The 23,993-nt window shown below is 43.0% G+C and overlaps 1 protein-coding gene across 7 annotated transcripts in view; it reads right to left on the bottom strand.

Annotated features, from left to right (window-relative positions):
- HECTD4 (HECT domain E3 ubiquitin protein ligase 4) overlaps positions 1-23,993 on the bottom strand; it is a 117,101-nt gene that overhangs the window by 55,791 nt on the left and 37,317 nt on the right. For 5 of the 7 annotated variants that reach the window (XM_053401190.1, XM_053401191.1, XM_053401195.1 and 2 more), the window contains exons 12-24: positions 23,361-23,593; positions 22,509-22,654; positions 18,053-18,123; positions 16,906-17,011; positions 14,900-15,020; positions 12,540-12,668; positions 8,636-8,760; positions 7,410-7,563; positions 5,963-6,063; positions 4,308-4,506; positions 2,923-3,042; positions 1,301-1,405; positions 484-647 (exon numbers count right to left, since the gene is read on the bottom strand). In XM_053401190.1, the coding sequence (XP_053257165.1) occupies positions 484-647; positions 1,301-1,405; positions 2,923-3,042; positions 4,308-4,506; positions 5,963-6,063; positions 7,410-7,563; positions 8,636-8,760; positions 12,540-12,668; positions 14,900-15,020; positions 16,906-17,011; positions 18,053-18,123; positions 22,509-22,654; positions 23,361-23,593 (1,774 nt within the window). The remainder of the gene's footprint in view (positions 1-483; positions 648-1,300; positions 1,406-2,922; positions 3,043-4,307; positions 4,507-5,962; positions 6,064-7,409; positions 7,564-8,635; positions 8,761-12,539; positions 12,669-14,899; positions 15,021-16,905; positions 17,012-18,052; positions 18,124-22,508; positions 22,655-23,360; positions 23,594-23,993) is intronic. The other 2 variants (XM_053401192.1, XM_053401197.1) reach the window with 1 other exon arrangement.

Raw genomic sequence — 23,993 nt, 5'->3', positions numbered from 1 at the left:
TGATGAATTTAGGAAAAACAACCATCTCCCACAAATTTCAACCACCTTGCTGTAACTCAGAGCTGATCTGGATGTGATTTGGGAGGTCTCTCACCCAATCTCCCAATGCCTTTTTCTTTGGTTGCACTGAAGGGGTGCGTGTATGTTAACCCTTTCCTGCTGGACTGGTCCTGACACAATCAACCACACACTGAAGCTGCCATTAGGTGTGATTTCCCTTGGGTAAAAGGTGCAGGGGAGAAATGTTAACCTTCCAGCTCTACAATTGTATGATTTTATGATTCTTCTCCCACAATCCCCCTCCCCAGCAGCTGCTTTTCAACAGAGAAGAAGACATGGGAGATTCCTAAGTACGAGAGCACCACTTCATATGGACTTTGGTCCTAAGCTACCTGCATACAAGGAAAAAAGGCTTAGGAGGCTTCTGGCATCTGACAAGGAATTAACATCCGGTCCCCTTGCATTCATCCATATATTAATTACCTCTGTAAAAGTTTAGATCTCAGAAGATCTTGGCACGTTTCCTCCTCTTTGGTTATTTCTGGTCCATTGTACAGAATCCTCAGCATAGAGCAAGCCAGCACAGACAAGCCTAAAGCAAGGTCTACCAAGAATGGCAACCCCCCCGACACATCTTCCGATGACTCCTTCAGCACAGAAAGGCAAAAATGCACACACAACAATTAATGCTGTTGGTTTTTATATACTTATAAGAGTGTTAAAGTTGAGTGACATGTGAATGCGTAGTTGGGGCCCACAATATGTTCGGGTCCACAACATGTTAGGCAGTACCATTACATGCCTGTCCCTCTTCCTCTCCCCTCAAATCCAGCATATTTAGACTTATTGCAGCAAATCTCCATTAATGTCCCATATACAAACCTAACACAAGCCTACCTGAAGGAGTGTCACCACCCCCATCGTTCTGCCCGGACACTGAGGTCCAGCTCCGAGGCCCTTCTGGCATTCCCTCACTGCGAGAGGCCAAGTTACAGGGAACCAGGCAGAGGGCCTTCTCGGTAGTGGCGCCCGCCCTGTGGAACACCCTCCCACCAGATGTCAAAGCGATAAACAACTACCTGACATTCAGAAGACATCTGAAGGCAGCCCTGTTTAGGGAAGCTTTTAATGTTTAACAGACTATTGTGTTTTAATATTTTGTTGGAAGCCGCCCAGAGTGGCTGGGGAAACCCAGCCAGATGGGCAGAGTATAATTAATATATTATTATTATTATTATTATTATTATTATTATTATTATCATCATCATCATCATCATCAGTATCATCATCATAATCATACCTGTGCTCGAACTGTACAAGCAAAGCCCCACATTGCTTTGTCTGGGGTGTTGTGTTCTCGGCCACTCCGCATTTCAAAGGAGAAGGTAACGGTGTCGCCTTCCACCTTATGTTTTGAAAGGGCAAAGGAGAAACAGTTAAACAAGCAGCTAAAGAGAGGGTGAAATCCCTCTTTCATGCACTGCTGTCTTCACAGACTTTCCATGGGGGCCTCAGGAGTATGATGGGGTAGCAAGGAATTACAACAACTGAAATGGCTCTAAAAATCACAGGAAGTCACATTGGACAGACTCAGGCTCAAATCCCCACTCAGTCATGGAGCTCACTGGGTAACTTTTGGCTAGTCTCCCCACCCAGCACTGCAAACGGAACCTATCTAACAGGATTGTGAAAATGTAATTGGGAGGGAGGGTAGGTAGGGAAAAGAAGAATTTATGCTATTCAGAGCTCCCTGGAAAGGTAGGGGGCAAATGCAGAACATTAATTTTTTTTTTAATAATAATATTTTATTAAGTTTAACAATAGAGAAGGACATCACCAAACAAAGAACAATAAAAACACAAAAACAAGATTTCACAATACATAAAATACAAACATTTAACCTAAAAAAGAAAAAAAGAAAAGAAGAAGAAGAAAAAAACACCAGTCAACACACAAAAGTAAAATAAGAAAAAACACAAATCACTCTTTTCTAGTTATTCAACATTGATTAACTTATTTTCCTGACTTCCTCACGTCTCCCTTTTTTGTATCCCTTTTTGACACTTGGTTCAGCAAATTCAATTCCTACCACTTTGTTCTTAAATATCCTACCTCCCAAATTTATAATTTCAAACTTTTACTCTCATCACTAAACCCCCTTCATTTCATTTCAAATGCAGAACATTAAATAAATGAATGTGTGTTTTAAGAGACTTTGCCAAAGCACTTGGACATTCTTGGGCAAGAATTGGCTTTGGATATAAAAGCCAACCACCCTTCTTCTGGTTGACCAGACATGAGATGGAAAACCCAAATAATACTCGCATACATAATCTGATTTCAGAGGTTGCAACTGGTAGAGGTCCTTGACCATGGAACCGTGACAAATGTGGAAAACACAAGGACTGGAGGTGACAAGGAAGTAACTGCGATGGTTCCAGGCCCATGAATCCATCTCTCTTACAAGAGATTATGCTTAAGCCTAACTACAATGGCACTATTTTTTCATAATTTTGTTTTTAAAGATGACCACTAGCTTTTTTTTAAGTGTTCTTTAAAAAACACAAAGACAATAGCCAGCCTTTCCCTGTACATTTCAAGTTATAACTGTATCAGAAGATCAGATCAGCAACAATTATAGTCCTGGAGCTGTTCCTTTGCTTTTCCCTTCTCCTCCTGCCACTCATTTAACACTACAAAATAAATACTGAACTCAGCTGCTGCTACAGTCCTCCTTGCATGATTTTTTTTATGGGTCTACAACAAAACACAAACCATTTTTCTATAAAGTAGTTCCCAAACAACTACTCAGCCAGATGGGCAGGGTATAAATAATAAATTATTATTAAATTCTTATTATTATCAAATTTGGTTGAAATCTTGTTGCTGTTATTTTAAAAAAGACAAATCTTTGCTCTGTACCTTTACTAAGTCTTTGGGCCAACCAGTTCCTAAGACACTCCGGCTCCCATATCCCAGGGTGTTGCCCCCATATTCAGCAACCTTCCGGCTATTTGTGTTGGGGCCTGCGTAGATCACCAGCTTAAAGAACATGAAATAAACTGTTAGGTGGGTAAAGACAAATACAATGTGCAGACTTAACGGCAGTTTGAATATTTAAAGTTAATTCCAAATTGTCGTGAGGGAGACAAGCAGGTGGCTTCCTGGTTTTACACGCAAATCACTGCAGCAATAATACAAATGGCTTTTTAGAAGTAAATAGCAGGTGCAGGGCCTCTGATCTGGACCAGGAGCCTGGCAGGAAAGGCCACTTTCCTTTTTGAACCCCACTCCCCATTATCCTGATCAGGATCAGAGCTCCTGGCTTGCTGTTTGTATGCAAGAGAAAGATCTGATCCTTGGCAACTGAAGTTTTCCTTCCAATCAAGTGCAGGCACTTCGGTCCCAATCAGAGTCACAGCAAGAGACAACCTGCCCCACCCAGTTCAGATTTTGATCCAGATCACAGCCCACTCCATCCTATCTTTGCAGGTGTTTACATTTTTTTTTTTTAAAAGCCACTAGCTAATGACATGTATGGTGCCACATCTAGTTTGGCCCTCAACTAGCAGTCAACATTCAGCAATGAATAAATTAATGGCAAGGGATCTCCTCTTCACACACAACCAGCTTCTGTGATCCCACACAGAGGCTGGGATCAAAACCTTCCCCTTTTTTTCTTCCTGGCAAAAAACGGTGCTATAGATATGTCTGATAGGCACAATCTGCACTTTCTGGAAACAACTGGAGCCATTTTCTTCCTTAAAAAAAAGCTTTTCCAGCTGGATAAATAGGTCTCAGCCATGGGTGTCCATTTTGTATTGTTTTAAAATTCATTTGTTTTTTGTGCTGCTCTCAACTGTTTTGTTTTTTTAAGCTGCTTTTATTATACAGTGGTGCCTCGGGTTACACACGCTTCAGGTTACATGCACTTCAGGTTACACACTCCGCTAACCCATAAATAGTACTTCGGGTTAAGAACTTTGCTTCAGAATGAGAACAGAAATCATGCTCCGGTGGCAGGGGGTGCCCCATTAGCTAAAGTGGTGCTTCAGGTTAAGAACAGTTTCAGGTTAAGAACGGGCCTCCGGAACGAATTAATTACTTAATCCGAGGTACCACTGTATTTTGGACATATATGGAAGGCAATTAATAAATAACAATAATCATATTGTCCATGATAAAGACAGAGAGCATTAAGGGACAGAAGCTTCTCCTGTGCAAACTCTACTGAAGGAAATGGAAACTGCACCACAGTACTGACTCGTTGTCTTCCACTGGGAAGATCTTTCTAGCATTCTACTAACCTTATCATAATCATACTGTGAAGAGCAGCGGCTATCAAACCTCAGGTACAAACAACGGGCTCCCGGAATATGCACCGTTTCCTTAAATTTGTAATTGTCTCTGACGGGGTGGACTGTCTCTACTGTCTTCCCAGCAGCCCAAGGAGCTGGAATCTTTAAGCCAGTAAGGAAACCTGGCTCTTCTTTTTCTTCTAGCATTCTAGCATTTAAGAAAAGAGTGAAAAAGGACAAACTTTAGCAGAGAAAACCTAGAATTTGTAGAACAAACCTATCACAATAGCAAACACATGATATGTGAAGAAGGGCCTTGTGCTGAAGACAATTGTGACAATTGAAGGCAGTTTGAAAGAGGAATCTCTGCTCATGTGGGTTACATTCATCTGACTTTCAGCTCTGCTCAAGAGGCTTGCTTGGCAGGTTTTCCAACTTACTGAATTCCCATCTAGTGGGGATACGGACCCAAGAAGGACCTCAAAGTCTGTGGGTACAAATAAAATGCCACTTCCGGTGATGAGGAAGGCAGTTCAAACAATGCACCCTTAATATCAGGAATTGCTGAAATCTGCTTCCAAGCTGATATTTACCATGCAGAGGAACCACACACGTTTCATACAGGTACATACAAGCTTTTCCTGAAGGACAAAGAGCACATTTGAGGGTGCTTGCCATTGGGAATATAGGGAAAGTGGGGAGAGTTAACCCCCTTACCAGCCGTGCTGCAGTATAATGGGGACCCCATGGCTGCTGTTCAGTTTTACAAAACCACACAAGATTCAGTAACAGATCTCACAACATCCCACCTACTTGTGACATAAGTTGTTAAAAGCAGGATCAGGTAATATACATTGTGCCCATTATGAATTAAAACATAAAGCTCTTGAAACAATCTCAACCTTTTCTAATTTTGCTGCTGTTCCTCTAGAACCCCTTTTTTTTAAATAAATTTTTTTATTTATACAACAAGAAAAAAGAAAAAAAAATACCAAATTACACACAAATTACAAAAATAACCATAGACACATAATTTTCTTAGCAAACAATAAAACATCTATTGGTCTTAACACTAAAGAACCAACCTCCCGTCTATTCCATATTTCAAATTCATATTACTTTTTGCCAATACACACTTTTATCATAATTAAACTTATTCTCAATAAATCTAATTTCTTATATCTACCTTGCAACTATTACTGAAGTTCCTTGAATGCTGCAACAGAATTTAAACTACTATATTTATTTTTCAGATAATCTCTGAAAACCTCCCATTTTGAAACAAATTCCTGTTTTGATTTATTCTTTATTTTTTCTGATAAACCATCTAATTCGGCATATTCTGTCAGCTTTTAGAACCCTTAAGGTGGCAGGGAAAGGGAGGAGAAATAAAAGCTATAACTTGCTCTCCAGAAACACCTTCAGTTGGATCTATAACTTTCAGCTCTTTATGAGAAATTCCCCCCCCCCATGAGCCTACAAAGCAATTTTACAGAGCAATGCAACGCGGACCCTGTGGGGTTCCTTGCCTCTGAATCATTCTTCCATAATGATTTATGTCCAGAAGCAACATTGCCAGCAAGCATATGAGAGAGTGCCTTCAACATATTAAAGTAGTGAAGGATGAGGGTCAAAGGGCAGTCGGATGATGTTACGTTGATTACCTCTCATCAGGGAATAGCTTGCTCCTCTGCTCTGATGCCCCTCCAGAAGAACTGCCCGCTTCAGAGAAAACAGGAGACTGGGTTTTCAGCAGCAAGGCTGTCTGTAGCAAAATGAATACGGTTTGCTTGTGATTAGTAAAGTAGTATATAATGCTATCTCTCAAATAGGGAAGGGGGGAAAACTGGAGAGGCGGGGAGGGAGGTGAGAAAGAGAGAGGCTGTCTTTGCAAGGGGTTGGACTCAAAGAGTCTTTGAGTCCCTTGCAACTCTACAATTCTATGACTTGCTATTGGTACTGATGCCCTGTCAACCCTCTCTATTGCCCTCAAAGATAGCACAGCTCCCCTGGTCCAGATCATCGCCTGGAAGGAGAATGAGGATGTTTCCTCAATAGGCATTTAGTATGACATCAACACGATTCCTTCACTCACTTTTTACAGGGCATCCACACAACTCTTATCACCTAAACATTGTCATCCTGTAGTTGCCCTGTGGTTCTTCCATCTTTTCTTAGACCACAAAAACTCCAACTTTTAGGAAGAACAAAGCAACAGTGCAGTCTCACAGCTCAACACACATTCATTATAAGACTTGTGGGGAATGTTGTTTTATGACCCTTTTTAATTGCTATTTTGGTACTTATTTAAATATTTTTCCATCTATACTGCTTTAATGAAAGATGCAAAGCACTACAACACTCCACAGCTAAAGCATTATTTTAGTATAGTGTTACTATACTACTACACCGTAGCATCATGATAAATTATATTATCGCTTACAGTGTTATAATGTTTTAGCTATGTTTCATTTAAAAATAGTCAGAAAAGTGTTTCAGTGATAACTAAAATATTTATTTCAAAAGGAAATAAATAGGGGGTCAGAAAACAAACAGTGGTTATAACATACCACAAGGGGTTTAGTGAAGGTGTTGTATGGACAGAACACAGTGGAATGTACACACAGAAATGCACAACACACTCAACAGGGTGGAAAGTCAGCTGCAATTTCATTTATATCTTACAACAGAAAAGCAATAATTGGGTCATGCTAGGAGCCACCTATCTAGATGCAGCCTGAAGTTCTGCTTATTGGCAGATTTTGAACTGTGCTCTACATAGCACCGTATTATGGCTATGTGTAAGTCTTTGTAACGAGGCAATTCGGTATCCTCAATGCATTGTGGGAGCTCAAATTTTACAGGGATGAACATTAAGAAAATAATGTGATACTGTTTGCCATAAAAGGATGAATGCAACCCCCTATGGCAAACCCAGTGGGACAATAAGCATTATAAAAAGTTTGTTACAAGGTAGAATGTTAACAATATCGCTATTCCGCACAAGGGTTTCAGTAGCAAAGATCATTCCAAGGGAAGGAAAAGAAACGCAAAACCATTTGGAAGGGTGGAGGAGGGGGAAACCACCAGCAGAGGAAAAGGAGGCCATACCTGACTTGTGTAGAGGACCAGCTGCACCAGCTGAGGCATCAGAGCATCGGCCATGGTCAATGTTTGGAGATTGGGGTGCATCAGAGAGGTCAGCAAAACCGGAAGCAAATGGCCCAGCATGGTGGCTTTGGTCACCTGCTCCAGGCCTTTTAACCTGCAATGAGAGGCCCTCTGGATTTAGAGCATCTTGCTGCCATGCTCACTTACCAGTCCTGCTTCGGCACACCCAACTGGCTTACTGTGAATGTCCCACCCCAGGTTGTCTTAACCCAGGCACTGGCAAACTCAGCCCTCCAACTGTTTTGGGACTACAACTCCCATCATCCCTGGCCACTGGTCCTGATAGCTAGGGATGATGGGAGTTGTAGTCCCAAAACATCTGGAGGGCCGAGTTTGCCTATGCCTGCCTTAACCTCCCAAATACATCCTATCTCCTCCATCTTCAACAGTGCAACAAGCTCTCTTAGGTGCTGTTCCCCAGATCCCTGACACCTCCCCAACTTTCCATCATGTCCTCTGGACCTCCTGAAGCTTGCCCTTGTTGCTGCTGTTGTCAAACTTCTTCTGACACAGCTCATATTTAGGCCTCTCCCACCCTCTGAAGGATGAACCCTTGCTCACAATGCCCCTGGTTCAGACTTTTCTTATGCCCTGCACATTTTTGTTTGAGACTCAGACCCTGCCTTAACTTGCATCCTGCCAACCAAATAGCCTCCAGCACACACAAAAACTGCATGACAGTTCCCCAAATCTCCTGATTTTGGCAACAATAAAGAGAGAGACAGCAAAACGGTGCAAGTTCTGGTGAATGCCCTTTGCCAAGGAAGCAAACAGAAACCTGCAGAACTGAAAGGAAGCACATTCTAGTGCCATCTATTAGGCAGAGTATCAAGGGCCATTGGACTATTACACCTCCCTCTCTCATCCAGGAAAAGGGAATAGCAGCATGGCCACTTCTCTCATCCAGAGAAAGGACAGCTGCAGATAGCTTGCTTCCCTCCCTCCCTCCCCCAGAAAGATCACTCTGCACCAACTGTCAGCGTCCTGGGACTACAGACCAGAATGGAAGCACATATCGATCCCATCCTTCATCCAGACAGCTGAGGGATATCAGGTTGTGTGTCTTTTTATTTTATGCTTTGCAGTCTGTTGCAGACTGCCTTGAGGACCTTTCAAAATCAAGGTGGGGCGTGAATCTCCAAAGCAAATGAAGTACATAAACTTACCGCTGTTCCCTGTCTGGAATATCGCTGTTTATCAGAGCAGTGGTGACTTGCTGCAGCATTTCTAGAACTTCATCGCATCCCGTAAGGATCTGAGTAGCCAGAGCCAAGATACTAGCTTTAAGCTCCTAGGCACAAAAACGTTAAGAAGAAACTTGTGTTTACATGACCAAGGGAACAGCTGGTTTTAAAAACAAACAATCAAGCAAACAGAACAAAAAAATAAGCATGGGCTTCTGAAGTTTATGTGATGGTCATGACAATGAAGCCGGCACCAACAGATTGCTCCAGGACTGAGACTGGAGACAGACAATAGTTTCCTTCACACAACGGAAGGTGGTCAGAGGGGCACCACTGCCTGTGGCAGATACGTTCATTTGGACCCCATCTCCATCCAGAGGTCTTTAGCTGTGCTTTAGAATCCCCAATCATCCACCTTGATCAGAGATATAACTGGGACACAAGAAATGGGTGGACACACCATGAAAACAGAAGCTGCTATTGCTCCACCTTTGACTCTGCAGGGAAACAATCTCTCTTTTCCTGTGTCAGCTGGAAAGTTAAACCCCAAAGTACTAGGAAAAATTTAATTAATTAGAGTGCAAGATGTACTATGCAGGAAATGAAGGACATATTTTGACCAGGAAGGCTCCCTGTCAATAAGGCCTGATAAAAACAATATGGAAGCCCTATTGGGTCTTTTTTAAGTAGGGAAGGTTCCTTCTCAGACACACCACGTGTCTTCCAATGTCTATGTACGAAGGTGAGCACAAGGGCCACAATTTCTAGTGAGGAATCAAGTTTGATTAACTGATTTTTTTGAAGTGCCAAAGTCATTTGGCAGCAGATTGTGGAAAAAAATGTTAACTTTTTTCTTTAAGTACTAAAAAAATACAAGTAGTAGGCACCCATAACAGAAGGATTATATTTGTGTATCTCTCTCTGTCTCTGTCTCACACTCTCACACACAGGTGTGGTGGAATTCTTCTTCTAAGATGCTGTTTACTTCCAAAACCAAATAAAATAATACCTCCCTCAGAATGATTGCTCTTCCTCCTATGCAAAATTGCAGATTTAATCCATTAAACCTTTTACAACAACTAGATAAGTTTTTTTTCCTTTTTGCAGCAACCTTAGTGGGCACAGGAGCACGCGCACACACACATTCCCCCTTCTTCTGTCCTCACCATCCTGCCCAATTGGCAAATCTTCTGGAGATCTGATGACGCTATTTATACTGCGGGGGGGGGGGAAGTTGTTTGATATTTTCCTATGGCTGACTGAAACAGTCATTTCCTCCCCTAGATTCTTTTTTTAAGTGGGGGGGGGGGAATAAAACATGCATGTTGCATTTGGGAAACTCCAGCTAGTTAACTGCAGACAAGGGACTCTAGTGGGCTAGGCCCAGACTGCATACAGTACTTATCAGAATGGTTTATCCAGCCCTGTCTGCTGGCCAGACAAGGAACGAAACAGACAGTCTTAGAAGGGAAGAGAGGATGATACGAACTGCAGAGAAGAACTGGAAAAAACAAAAATGTGTTTGTAGGATGAAAGACGGCATGGACACAGTCAGCATTTACTTCATACAAGTACACAAGTACGCCAAAGAATAGCAAAAAGGAGACTGACAGAATTGAAAATAAAGGGGCAAAACTAAATATGGGCCTCCTGTGAGGGCCCTGTAGAAAGAAGTGGAAGCTGCTCTTATATTCCAGCCCATGGGCTCAGCCTTGAGTAGTGGGCTGTGGGCTGCCTTTCCTTCGCTGCTCCTCCCTTAAGCAGCTGAGATAATAAATGCAAAGCCAGCTGAAAAAGTAGCACAGGCCCTGCATAAAAGCATATTTTGCCCCATTTCTTCAGACAAGCAAGTAATATTCCCTAGAGAGTGGCGGTGAAGTTGATGGGGCAATTATGTTTTCAGAAATTCTACAGCACTGCTTTGCTGAACACAGATTCCCCTGAGTGGTACAGCTAGCAACATGTTTAAATTTCAAAGTACTTGAAAGTGTAGGGATAGCTTTCCCTTATCAGGAATACTCAGTGGTTCAGTTAAAGCAATAGCTCTAGGACAGTCACCCGGCCTGCACAACACGTTTGCAAAGAGGTCCATCTAGAATGGAATTGAGGCAGCAACCATTTAGGATCAAAGTTTTTAGAGGTTATCACACTGACTTAGAGTAAGTCAAAAGGTGAAAGAGTTGCTGATGGGGGCATCCATACCACAGACACAAACAGGTTTGAAACCTACTTAAAGGCCAAACCATATGCTACGGTAAACATACCTTTAGAGAAAGGGAGCTTAAATCGACCTCCCTCGCATTTTTGCTTTTGTTTTGAGAAAAAGGGTCTCAATTTGGATCAGGCTATCTACTAGTGCTCAGAGTCCTGTGCAGGTTTCCTGTCAAAAATCCCCCCCCCCAGCTTCTTTGCTGCTCAGGGGTCAGCAGGACACCAGTATGGAGTGGGAGCAAATTCCAGACCCGGACCCCACAGCTGCTGTTTCTTCAAACTTAAATGAGGCTTGCTTAAGGGCACTTTTTTAAAGAGTATTTTATCAGAATGTGCAGCACAGCTTCTTTCAGGAAACCCTGAGCATTTCTGAAGCTGCAGAGAATTCTCAATTTAGAGGTTCAAAGGTCTGAGGTGTGAGAAAAGTCATGACCTTTAGTGAGATAAACCTGTTTAAGTCTGTGTAGAACCGTCCAAGACAAAGACTCCCTCTGGGGTTCCATGGAGAGGGTAGGGCAGCTCCAGGAATAAAAAGCAATGAAAATGCAAAGCTACCCTCCATTGCCAGGGATGGGAAACTTGCAGCCCTCTAGATCAGCCCTAGCCAGCATTGCAATGCTCAGGAACCATGGAAGTTCAGTAATATCTTGGAGGCCACAGGTTCCTGAGGCCTGCTCTTTGCTAACACCCAGAGCACCCTTTTAGATTCCATATGGGTTAAGAAATAGAGATTTCATTTGTGGGGGGGGGGGGGACAGGTAAATACTCTAGAAGTTTTAAAGGCCCATAGATGGATATATTCTAAAATGAATGGGAATAAAGTATAATTTTATAGATAAAAAAAAAATCTGTAGCAAGGCCTGGAATACAGAACTATCTGCCACAGTTCTTTCTCTAAAACAAGGAGACTCTGGCATTAGAAAAGCCTGCTAGATAAATCCAATGGCTCATCTAGTCCAGCATCCTGTTCTCACAGTGGCCAAATAGTTGCCTGTGGGAAACCAGCAAGCAGGATTCGAGCACAAAAGCACCCTCCCCTCCTACTGTTTCTAGCAGCTGGTATTCAGAAGCACTGGCGCCTCCAGCTGTGGAGTCAGAGCACAGCCATGGTGGCTAGTAGCTAGTGATGGCCTTATGTACCTCCATTCATTTGTCTAACCCTCTTTTAAAGCCATCCAAGTTGGTGGGCATGACTGTATCCTATGGAAGAAAGTTCCACAGCCAATGATTTACTGGTAATGATAGTCTTTCAGTGCAGACTAATTTGATGGTTCAAAATAGAGGCCCTCGTGAGGAACAGCCACCTCTGGACTGAACTTGCAGTTGGTGGAGAGCAACGGCGGCGGCGGCGGCAGCAGCAGCAGCAGCACACAATTATCTCTGTTGGTCTTCCTGAATGCCACTCTGGTGGAGGTCAACAGGGGAGCCTAGCCATGCATTGCAAAGCACAAGAGTTCCTGAATTAGGGCACACATAGCTTCAACAGCACCTTCCCTCCTGAAGAGGTCACTGTTGAGAATTCTAGCTGAAGCTGTCACAAAATTACACTGAGACAACAAGAAGGGACAAGACAGCACAGAGAGGGTATACCCATCAGCTGAACTGCAGAGATACAAGGGCCGGAAGAGAGCATGGGTTGTTGAAATCAGAACTGGAATTTAATATTGGTGTTTACCTGTACCTTCAATGTCTCTCCCTGCAAGGAGCTGTCACTGTCATCGTTTTCGTCAGGCTTAATCAAAATTGTATTACTCAGAAGATGGTTCTGTACGGCCATCAGATACCGCAGGCAAGAAGAGGCAGCCTTTAATATAAATGAGCACCATTTGCATTATCATCTCAACACTTCAACTAGAAAATCAGCACAGAAAAAGGTTGTGTACTATTTTTGAAACACAGAGGAAGAAAACGAACAGGGAAGTGTCAAATCATTCTCCTGCTAGACTGTCACAGCTCTGCAGTGCATTACAAGAATGTAACAAAAGAGTCACTAACTCCAAGCTAAAATTTGAGAGACGTGTCACAAATTGCTGGATTTTGCTTAGTTGACACATAGGCAAGTAACTGTCAAATTAATTCTTAAAACAAAGCTGAATTCACAGGGATCAATGGATACATTCTAGAAAGGTCAACAGAGTGGGAATGGGATCTCATCTTATTTACTGCAGTACACAGTGTAACTGTAAGTTTCAAACAATGCTGTATAGTTGATGCTTTAATTCCATGGGGGCACAGAAAACCTAAATTGAATTCAGCTTCCTGAAAACCCCATGCTTCCATTTTTTTTTTACTTAAAGCGAGTTGCTAGCCCTTATTGGCTTTTCAGATATGCTTCAAAGTGTGAGGAAATGTCTGCTGAAATCTCAGGAGTGGAGGCAACTAGAAAGTAACAGAGCTCCAATGCTCTGCCTAACTCCTTACCCCTCCTCCACAACTGGCAAAACCACAATGATGAAAAATAGAAGCAGTTATGCAAATCTGCACACCTAAAGAGGACACAGAATTCTGCTATTCTTGGTGCAGACCTTGGATGGCTTGGGCCCAGCATTTCAATTAGCACAGTAAAGGTAAAGGTAAAGGTACCCCTGCCCGTACGGGCCAGTCTTGACAGACTCTGGGGTTGTGCGCCCATCTCACTTAAGAGGCCAGGGGCCAGCGCTGTCCGAAGACACTTCCGGGTCACGTGGCCAGCGTGACAAAGCTGCATCTGGCGAGCCAGCGCAGCACACGGAAACGCCGTTTACCTTCCCGCCAGTAAGCGGTCCCTATTTATCTACTTGCACCTGGGGGTGCTTTCGAACTGCTAGGTTGGCAGGCGCTGGGACCGAGCAGCGGGAGCGCACCCCGCCGCAGGGATTCGAACCGCCGACCTTTCGATCGGCAAGCCCTAGGCGCTGAGGCTTTTACCCACTGGTCTAAATCTGGCCCCACCTACTATTTCCCACACCAGTACCCATTTGTTTAGCATTTCCTGCAATTCTTCCAAAATAGTCATAACCCAAATATTCAGGCTGCTTCTTCCTAACCCCGTGACTTTCCTGTGAAGCAGGTCAGGATTGTTATGTTCATCATGCAGCCAGTATGGTATAGTGGCAAAACTGTGCCAGAAAATAATGGAAATAACTAGGTTCAGTTTCCCATTTAGGTGCAAAACTCATTGGATAAGCTTGGGTCATTTACTCACACTCACCTACCTCTCATGACTGTTACAAAGATAAATGAGCGGGAAGGCTGCAGCTCTGGGCAAATGAGGCAGGATAAAAATGTAGCAAGATAAACACTATTACAATGAGGGCTGAGGCTAAAACAGAGTGGCTTGGTTTGATTCTGATCCATTCATTTGTTTTTATTTATACCCCCGTTTTCTACAGATAGAACCAAAAGCAGCTTGAAAGTTATTAAAATACAATCTAAAATAAAAAATCACATTAAAAGCAATCAAAACTGGTTTGTTCATTGAGTTTTACCACTAATGCCAAGACTTAAACCGGACTTCCGGTCATGCCATTCACTTTTAACTACCATGCTAACATTAGCTCTTAATTAGGATTATTTTTTTGTGGTTGACGTTCAAAGTAAGTGGCAGGGAGACAGAGCAGGGCAACATGTGGATTATCAGACATCTGGCCAAACACTCACAGAAGACAGCATGGAAAAGTTCATGCCGGTTTAGCCAGGTGCTCAAATTCATGGCAGGACAAAGTATAAGACTGCTCTTCCTAGGTGAGGCTGGGGAAAAAACTGGAAGAGCAGCATCAGCACCTGCTGCCTGTTAGTACAATCTGAATCACAAGTTCTGAACTCTCCTAGGTACATAAGTCCTTGTTTCTCCTGTGTAGGAGAGTGTCAATACATTGGCATGCAGGTGGCATCCAGAAGACAATCAGAGAGGTTTGCAGGCTCATCTATAACATTTGACAATCCAAATGCTCCCCTTAAACCTTGCAGAGGCTGCTGCACTGCCCCTATCCTGACTGTACCCATAAAACAAAGGGCCCTTTTGAAAAAAAGAGCAAGCTAGGAGGTGTTACTCACAGGGACAGTTGAGAGGAGCCTTTGAAATTCATCTCTGGATACAGTTTGGCACTTGGTGATTAAGATACATGATTCTCGGACAACGATCTTGAGAATGTAGTGCAAAAGTTCATCGTTTAGTCTTTAAAAATGTAGGAAATATATGGTAAAATGGTGAGGGTTCAGTACTGGAAACAAAAACACTCATGTGCAAGCATATTAAGTTCTTTTGGTAATGGTGAACTAGTAGCTACCATAAAAGACACAACCATGTTTTTATTTACTTAACTTACATCTGTCTACAGCTACAGGACAGTTCCACGCATCTAAGAGCAGGACCCTATGCCTTACAACAAACTCCTTAAAAGGGGGGGTTTCAAAAGTTTTTGATACTGCTGGGGTCATGGCGGCATGTCCCATTGCAACAGGTGAGGCAAAACAGGAAGTGATGCCACCCACCTCTGCCACGCCACCCACCTCTGCCAGCACCACCTCCGTGCCACTGCCTCTGCTGTCAGAGAAGTGGCGCCAGCATCAAAGCTAGTTTTAGGCAAGAGATCTCATAAGATCTCTCAGCACCAATGCCAGTGGCAGAGGCACAGGTGAGTCTGCTTTGGGGGCTTCTGCCACCCGAAGCAGCTGCTTCACCCCACTTCATGGGTGGGCTGGCCCTAGCTGTGGTGTGGGGGTCTGTTGCTTCCAAGCTCAAAACTCCACTGGTGCACTCTAGCACTCAGAAGTGCCTGAAGCAGCTTTTTAGATCGCAGAAACGGGAGCACAAATTTATGAGAAGCTTTCTGATGCAGGCAAACACGTACCTAGCAAATGCCTAAGCAGAGGAAACTCCCTGTGGATTGGGCCTTCTGACAGTTTGCACTGCCCATAGAGATCCAAAGGGGATCTCGTTGCAAATAATTGCTGTGCACAAGAGAGTTGTGTGTGGTGGTGGTTGGGGAAATATAAAACAGATCATTTTATGTCATCATTTAATTGCTGAGGACTGCAAATTCACACTTTCAAACTTCTGTTTGGTTATTCCAAATGCGCTTTCCTAAAACTGCAACAAATGGTTTCCTTTATCTGTCTTGCAATCTAATGTTTGTTTGTTTGTTTGTTTAATATACTACCCATAGTTTTTCAGTCACATGTTTTTATGTTATGTCCATGGAGAGTGAGTATAGCAAGTAAAGATCTAGGGCTTGAGTATCTCTTTTGATCTGGAGTACTTTCAAAATAACTTGCCCTGAACAACACAGACCTGAAATATCTGAAAGACTGCCTCCTTTCCTACATACCCTCTTGGTAGAGGGGGCCATCTTAGTAGCTCCTCTTCCCTGGGGACCCAGGATAAGGCATTTTGTGGAACTCCTTCCCCACAGAGACGTGTCTAGCACCTTCATTATGCAGCTTCCAGAGAAGGCTGAAGATGCAACTCTTTACCATGGATTTGACACTTGAGGTGTATATTTTTAGGATTGTTTAAATCTGTTTCTAATATTGCATTGTAATGCTGTAAACCGTCCTAGGACCTCAGGGTGAAGGATAAGCAGTAAATAAATAAAAAATTAATAATAAAACCATATCTTTTGATCTGAGATTCTGTCCTTGTAGCACTGGCTCTGTGGAGGATGTACCATATTATTTATCTTACTGCCAAATCTCTGGGATTTGAACTCAATTTTTAGACACTCTTCTTGAGGGGAAAATCAACTGGCCTGAAGCTACAAAAAAAACCCCCGATTTCTTATAGGCTTCTGTTGTTGTGATTATTGTTTCTTGAAATTGTTACTGATTGTCCCTTTTCTGTTGCTTAGCAAGACACAGTGAACTAGACACAGGATTTGTGCCATCTCCTTTCCTTTTTAAAGGGGCCACTTGCCCCAAGCAAGCTGTGATGAAACACTTGGAAGCTGTACGACAGAAGCAGCAACTCTGAGAGAAGTCTTCATTGGATAGGATCCAGAGCTTTCAGCATGTGCACTAGGCAAATTAAATCCCTTATATGAAGGAAGACCCATGTCACTTACCTGTAATGCTCATCATCTTCGCTGCCAAATCTGTTGTTCTGAAGCTGCTCAGCCAGGTTAGTCATGATCACATTTCGAAGCTGGGCAAGCCCACTGTTTCTGTCTCCTACAAGGGAATAATTCATGCGGGAAACTGGCTATATATAGATGTTGGCCTCAGCTGTAAATTCATGCTAGATGAAAATATTTCTTATTAAATGTGCAGCAGACTATGCTTTCTGGACCATATACTTTTAGCCGGTAGATGCTTCTAGATGTGGATGATTTAGCAACTACCAAGCATTGCTGCTCTGCTGTAAACTGGAAATGGAAAACAAATTCTGCTTCCAGACTTCTAAAACTCTGCAGCCAAGTGTGAAGTCCACTTTTTCCAAGCCCAAATGCTGGTTTTCATTGAGACTATTGTGAAACGCCCTCGGCCCAGTATACCTGATGGAGTGTCTCCACCCCCATCATTCAGCCCAGACAATGAGGTCCAGCTCCGAGGGCCTTCTGGCGGTTCCCTCACTGCAAGAAGCGACGTTACAGGGAACCAGGCAGAGGGCCTTCTCGGTAGTGGCGCCCACCCTGTGGAACACCCTCCCATCATGTCAAGGATATAAACAACTATCTGACTTTTAGAAGACATCTGAAGGCAGCCCTGGTTAAGGAAGCTTTTAACATTTGATATTTTAGCGTGTTTTTAATATTCTGTTGGGAGCTGCCCAGAGTGGCTGGGGAAACCCAGCCAGATGGGTGGGGAATGAATGAATGAATGAATGAATGAATAAATAAATAAATAAATAAATAAATAAATAACTGGTTAAATACTCCCTCCTCCCCTCACTGTACTCCTAATCATGGATTTGGAAAGGGAAGGGTTACATTGACAGATCTGATTTCCATGGAATGAAATGGCTAGCATAATCTATACAGGTCACAACCAGCCAGAATGGCAGCACAATGGGCCCCTTACATCTGGGGCATCTGGAGGGGGGAAAGAGCTGAATTTTTGGCGCTCTGAAATACAGTAGAAGCTGAACAGGAAAGGCATGATAGGGAGATATTTGTTGACAACGTCAGGAAAACATGGCTACTCTAGAGCAAAGGATCAGTCTGAAAGCTGCCTACAATGAATTTTCATTACATTCTTATTAAAAATACTTACCTTCTGTTAAAACCAACTTAAGCAAGTTATTAATTTCCTCTTCTCCAGGATACAGGTTATTTAGACCAGAGCTTAAAAAAGAGAAAAGAAAAGGTAACATTTAGTATCTGCAAAGACAGAGCAACAGAGTATTAAAAGGTAAAGGGACCCCGGACCATTAGGTCAGTCGTGGCTGACTCTGGGGTTGCGGCGCTCATCTCGCTTTATTGGCCGATGGAGCCGGCGTACAGCTTCCGGGTCATGTGGCCAGCATGACAGAGTATTGGGGCACCTTAAAATCAAGCAGATTAATTGTACCATAAACATTTTCTTCTTTCTTTCTTTCTTTCTTTCTGCAGACTATTGAGACTACCTTTCTGAAAAAATTTAGCATTTGCTTCCTGAGTATAAAAGAAAAGTCAGGAATGTTGGGGTTTTTTGAATGATGTTAATGGTTAAGCAAGAAGGCCATCAACAGACAGTTTGGGGAAGTGGCTGGACTAAGACCTAGGAGACCAGGGTTCAAATTTCCACTTAACCATGAAGCTCACTGGGTAATCTTCCAGCTGCACTATCTCAGACTAAGCTACCTCACAGGGTTGTTGTGAGGATAAAACAAGGAAGAAAACTATGTATGCTACCTTGAGCTCCTTGGAGGAAAAGTAAATGTAATAATAATATATACAAAGAAAACCACTATGTTCAAAAGGGGCCTCTTTGGATATCAAAAGGAAGCCTTTTCCACCCTGTTATGTAACCAGATTCAAACTAAGAATTATTTTATGGGAAATATGGTTCAAGCAAGCAACTGCTTCTACAGTTAAAGGAATGAAAACGCTCATGCTTTTTCCTCTTTATTTAATTGTCTGTTATTGCTGCTTCTTGTGCCACAGGGAGCAAGGAAAGCATACTACAGAAGCAATTGCATTTTAGCTTAAGTCTTACCTGTGTCATTTCTTGAAATGTTTGCTAGCAACTTACACAATGTACAATCTCTATTGCATTCGGTACCCAGTGAAGTAAATTAAGAACACTCTTATATCATAGAAGAGGATCTGAGGCTTTTGCTGTTGTTTAGTCGTTTAGTCGTGTCCGACTCTTCGTGACCCCATGGACCAGAGCACGCCAGGCACTTCTGTCCTCCACTGCCTCCCGCAGTTTGATCAAACTCATGCTGGTAGCTTCAAGAACACCATCCAACCATCTCATCCTCTGTCGTCCCCTTCTCCTTATGCCCTCCATCTTTCCCAACATCAGGGTCTTTTCCAGGGAGTCTTCTCTTCTCATGAGGTGGCCAAAGTATTGGAGCCTCAGCTTCACGATCTGTCCTTCCAGTGAGCACTCAGGGCTGATTTCCTTAAGAATGGATACGTTTGATCTTCTTGCAGTCCATGGCACTCTCAAGAGTCTCCTCCAGCACCATAATTCAAAAGCATCAATTCTTCGGCGATCAGCCTTCTTTATGGTCCAGCTCTCACTTCCGTACATCACTACTGGGAAAACCATAGCTTTAACTATACGGACCTTTGTTGGCAAGGTGATGTCTCTACTTTTTAAGATGCTGTCTAGGTTTGTCATTGCTTTTCTCCCAAGAAGCAGGCGTCTTTTAATTTCGTGACTGCTGTCACCATCTGCAGTGATCATGGAGCCCAAGAAAGTAAAATCTCTTACTGCCTCCATTTCTTCCCCTTTTATTTGCCAGGAGGTGATGGGACCAGTGGCCATGATCTTCGTTTTTTTGATGTTGAGCTTCAGACCATATTTTTCGCTCTCCTCCTTCACCCTCAATAAAAGGTTCTTTAATTCCTCCTCACTTTCTGCTATCAAGGCTGTGTCATCTGCATATCTGAGGTTGTTGATATTTCTTCCGGCAATCTTAATTCCGGCTTCGGATTCATCCAGCCCAGCCTTTCGCATGATGAATTCTGCATATAAGTTAAATAAGCAGGAAGACATTATACAGCCTTGTCATACTCCTTTCCCAATTTTGAACCAATCAGTTGTTCCATATCCAGTTCTAACTGTAGCTTCTTGTCCCACATAGAGATTTCTCAGGAGACAGATGAGGTGATCAGGCACACCCATTTCTTTAAGAACTTGCCATAGTTTGCTGTGGTCGACACAGTCAAAGGCTTTTGCATAGTCAATGAAGCAGAAGTAGATGTCTTTCTGGAACTCTCTAGCTTTCTCCATAATCCAGTGCATGTTTGCAATTTGGTCTCTGGTTCCTCTGCCTCTTCTAAATCCAGCTTGCACTTCTGGGAGTTCTCGGTCCACATACTGCTTGAGCCTTCCTTGTAGAATTTTAAGCATAACCTTGCTAGCATGTGAAATGAGTGCAATTGTGCGGTAGTTGGAGCATTCTTTGGCACTGCCCTTCTTTGGGATTGGGATGTAGACTGATCTTCTCCAATCCTCTGGCCACTGCTGAGTTTTCCAAACTTGCTGGCATATTGAGTGTAGCGCCTTAACAGCATCATCTTTTAAAATTTTAAATAGTTCAGCTGGAATACCATCACTTCCACTGGCCTTGTTATTTGCAGTGCTTTCTAAGGCCCATTTGACTTCACTCTCCAGGATGTCTGGCTCAAGGTCAGCAATCACACTACCTGGGGTGTACGAGACATCCATATCTTTCTGGTATAATTCCTCTGTGTATTCTTGCCACCTCTTCTTGATGTCTTCTGCTTCTGTTAGGTCCTTACCACTTTTGTCCTTTATTATGGTAATCTTTGTACGAAATGTTCCTTTCATATTTCCAATTTTCTTGAACAGATCTGAGGCTAAGTAACTGCAACTCATCCAAGGCTATGCAGTCAGCCTGTCAGTCAGCCTGTGGGCTCAGGAGGAATTTGAACTCAAGTTTGCCAGATCAAAGTCCAGCACTCAGCTGGCTGGCTATTAATTTAATTCTACACTCTGAAATTTTAATTCTACACTTAACCAGTGTAGAATTAAACCAAGTTTCTTCAACAACATTATCTGGTCATACAATGCAGCAACCAGTTAATAATTCTCTAATATTAATCAACATGGCTGAAAAAAACAGGCTTTGGATCCAAAATACGCTGTTATTATTCCAGAAATATAGATCTGCAAACTACTCTAGAAGATTTTGATCTCAAGTTTTGGAGTGTGTCCCATATACGGGAAAATGCGACACCCAAGATCAGGCATGGGCAAACTCATCCGTCCAGATGTTTTGGGACTACAACTCCCATCATCCCTAGCTAACAGGACCAGTGGTCAGGGATGATGGGAATTGTAGTCCCAAAACATCTGGAGGGCTGAGTTTGCCTATGCCTCCCCAAGATGAATGCCCTTTGCCCTTTAGATGTACATTATCTGGTTATCTTAACGCAGGACTGTGACGCTCCCCATGCTTTGGCCAAAAGATGAAAGAAGTGGCAGATAGAAGAGTGGGGATCATCTTTAACCTTTTAACTACACCTAGCCAAAAGAACTATGCCCAACCAGCACCAGCAGCAGTAGCTCTCACAACAGAACTTCAAAGTCACCCTAAAGTAGATGGTAGAAATGCTTGCTTTCTTCTATATAGCTGATACCAACTATCTAGGACTTTCTGACCATTTTAACTGATGGCCTCCTAAGAGTGCAATGCCCAAAGCTGGGAAATAGGCTGGTCAGCTGGTTAATTTTAAAGTTATGCATTTAAACAACAGGTTTATATTCTCCAACACTGTGTGCTGCAAGCGTCCTGTATAAGACAGAACCCAATGACAGAGTTTGGATGTTGTCTGGCAAATATCCACCCCACCCACAACCTCCTCTCATTTTTAGATTTTTAACCTCAGCTAGCAAGAAGCAATGGGACATGGGTGGCACTGTGGTCTAAACCACAGAGCCTAAGGCTTGCTGATCAGAAGGTCAGCGTTTCGAATCCCCATGACGGGGTAAGCTCCCGTTGCTTGGTCCCAGCTCCTGCCCACCTAGCAGTTCAAAAGCACGTCAAAGTGCAAGTAGATAAATAGGTACCGCTCTGGCAGGAAGGTAAACGGCGTTTCTGTGCGCTGCTCTGGTTCACCAGAAGCAGCTTAGTCATGCTGGCCACATGACCCAGAAGCTGTACGCCGGCTCCCTCGGCCAATAAAGCAAGATGAGCGCTGCAACCCCAGAGTCGTCCGCAACTGGACCTAACGGTCAGGGGTCCCTTTACCTTTAGCAAGAAGCAGGCTGGAAAGTGACAGTAGCAGTTCCTTCCCCAAAAAAACACCCAGTGACCTGAAATAGACAGGGAGGAAGCCTAGCATATACTGGTGACCAAACTAGCTGCCTTCCTTTGGGCTAGGTTCAGCCAAGCCCTAGTGTAAAGCACAGAAAATTCACACTTTACTATAAGGAAGCTTAGAATGGCTGCTTTGTGGTTTTTACCAAGTCAGGCCTTGGAAGTATTATCCTCACAAGGACTACAGCATTTGTAGGATTTGATTGATTGTAGTGAGCTAAGAGGACATACCTGATTGCCAGGCAGACCTCCTTCTGAATCTCAGGGCTGATCTGGTCCACTGGTGCCATCAGTAACTGCCAAAGCAAGAGGCCGGATCGTCTTACGATGTCACGATTCTTCTCGGTTTGAGGGCTGAAGAAAAATTTAAAAACCACCTGCAAGGACAAACATGGAACTGTATATACAAATGCTCGTGTTGAATTGTCAGATATGAGAAAGTGAGTACCATAAAAAGAGTATATGGAATCTGATAGTTTACTTATTTATATTAATATAATTTATTGCAATCTCTGCCATGCCCATAGGGTCCCCACTCTCACTGAAAGGAGATTTAAAAGAAGCACTGAGTTGGAGCCAACAGATTAGTTTGCAGTGTGTGGTTGGTAGCAGAGCGCATGTGTGATGCCTATAACAATTGCTTCAGTTTGCAGGTGTGACCATGCACCCGAAAAAGGTGGACAACCCCTCTCACCAGCTTCATTCCAGTGGCCAAAGGTGAGGAACAAAAAGCAAAAGACCCTCAAGAAAAAACAGAATAAAATGTGAACATTTCCTCTGCCCTCTACTGACTTAACCACACAAGTTAGCTGAAACAGGTGGGTCTGATAATGCTTACAACAATTGCTGGAGAACCTCTCTTGGATAAAGCTTCCATGACTGAGAAAGAACCCACCAATGCTCCAATTCAGTTCCAGCACTTCTGACTCTGCTCACAGGAAGCGTGAGAATATCCTTACATATCGCACCACTCCCAGGTTAAGCGAACCCCACTAAGGGTACTTTGCCTGAGTATCCCACACCCGCAATCCAAAAGCAAACAATTACATTAGGATAGCACAATTACACTAGGATAGCACGCACCTGGAAGACAACCAAGATGCAGCGTATAATGCAGGTGTCCCCATTGACCATAGCTTTCTCCATAATGTCGCAAATGCTGCTCAGATGATGGCCCTCGATTGGGTGTTGCTTGCCCAGAAAGTTTGTGATTGGAAGGTTGTTACTCGCTGCCAGCAGGTTGAGTTGATGGATACACATAGCACCAACATGGTGCAGTAATTGATTGATAACCTCATTTGTGGTTATGGCATCTCCTAAAGCAGTAAGAAACGTTTTATAAATCGGCAGTGTGAATTTCAAGGTATCGTCAAGGTTTATTCATTCTGTGCCTTTCAACTGTGCCTAGTCTAAAACATAAGGTTCCCCACCCCCAAATATTCAAATAACCGTGTGGAAATCAAACAGAGAATTGCCAGGTTTGAGGCTCAGTGTTTCCAGGTTATAAGTAGAATGGTGAAGTTTGGTGCTTGCGATCTCGGGGAGGCACTCTCTCTTTTTAAAAAAAATAAAGTTTTTTATTTATACAACAAGAAAAAAAGAAAAAAACACAAATACCAAATTACACACAAATTACAAAAATAACCATAGACACATAATTTTCTTAGCAAACAATAAAACATCTATTGGTCTTAACACTAAAGAACCAACCTCCTG

This window comes from Podarcis raffonei, chromosome 8 (assembly GCF_027172205.1).
Source record: "Podarcis raffonei isolate rPodRaf1 chromosome 8, rPodRaf1.pri, whole genome shotgun sequence".
Taxonomy (NCBI): Eukaryota; Metazoa; Chordata; class Lepidosauria; order Squamata; family Lacertidae; genus Podarcis; species Podarcis raffonei.
Note: the sequence above shows the minus strand (reverse complement) of the source record. Positions and strands in the feature narration are given on the sequence as shown.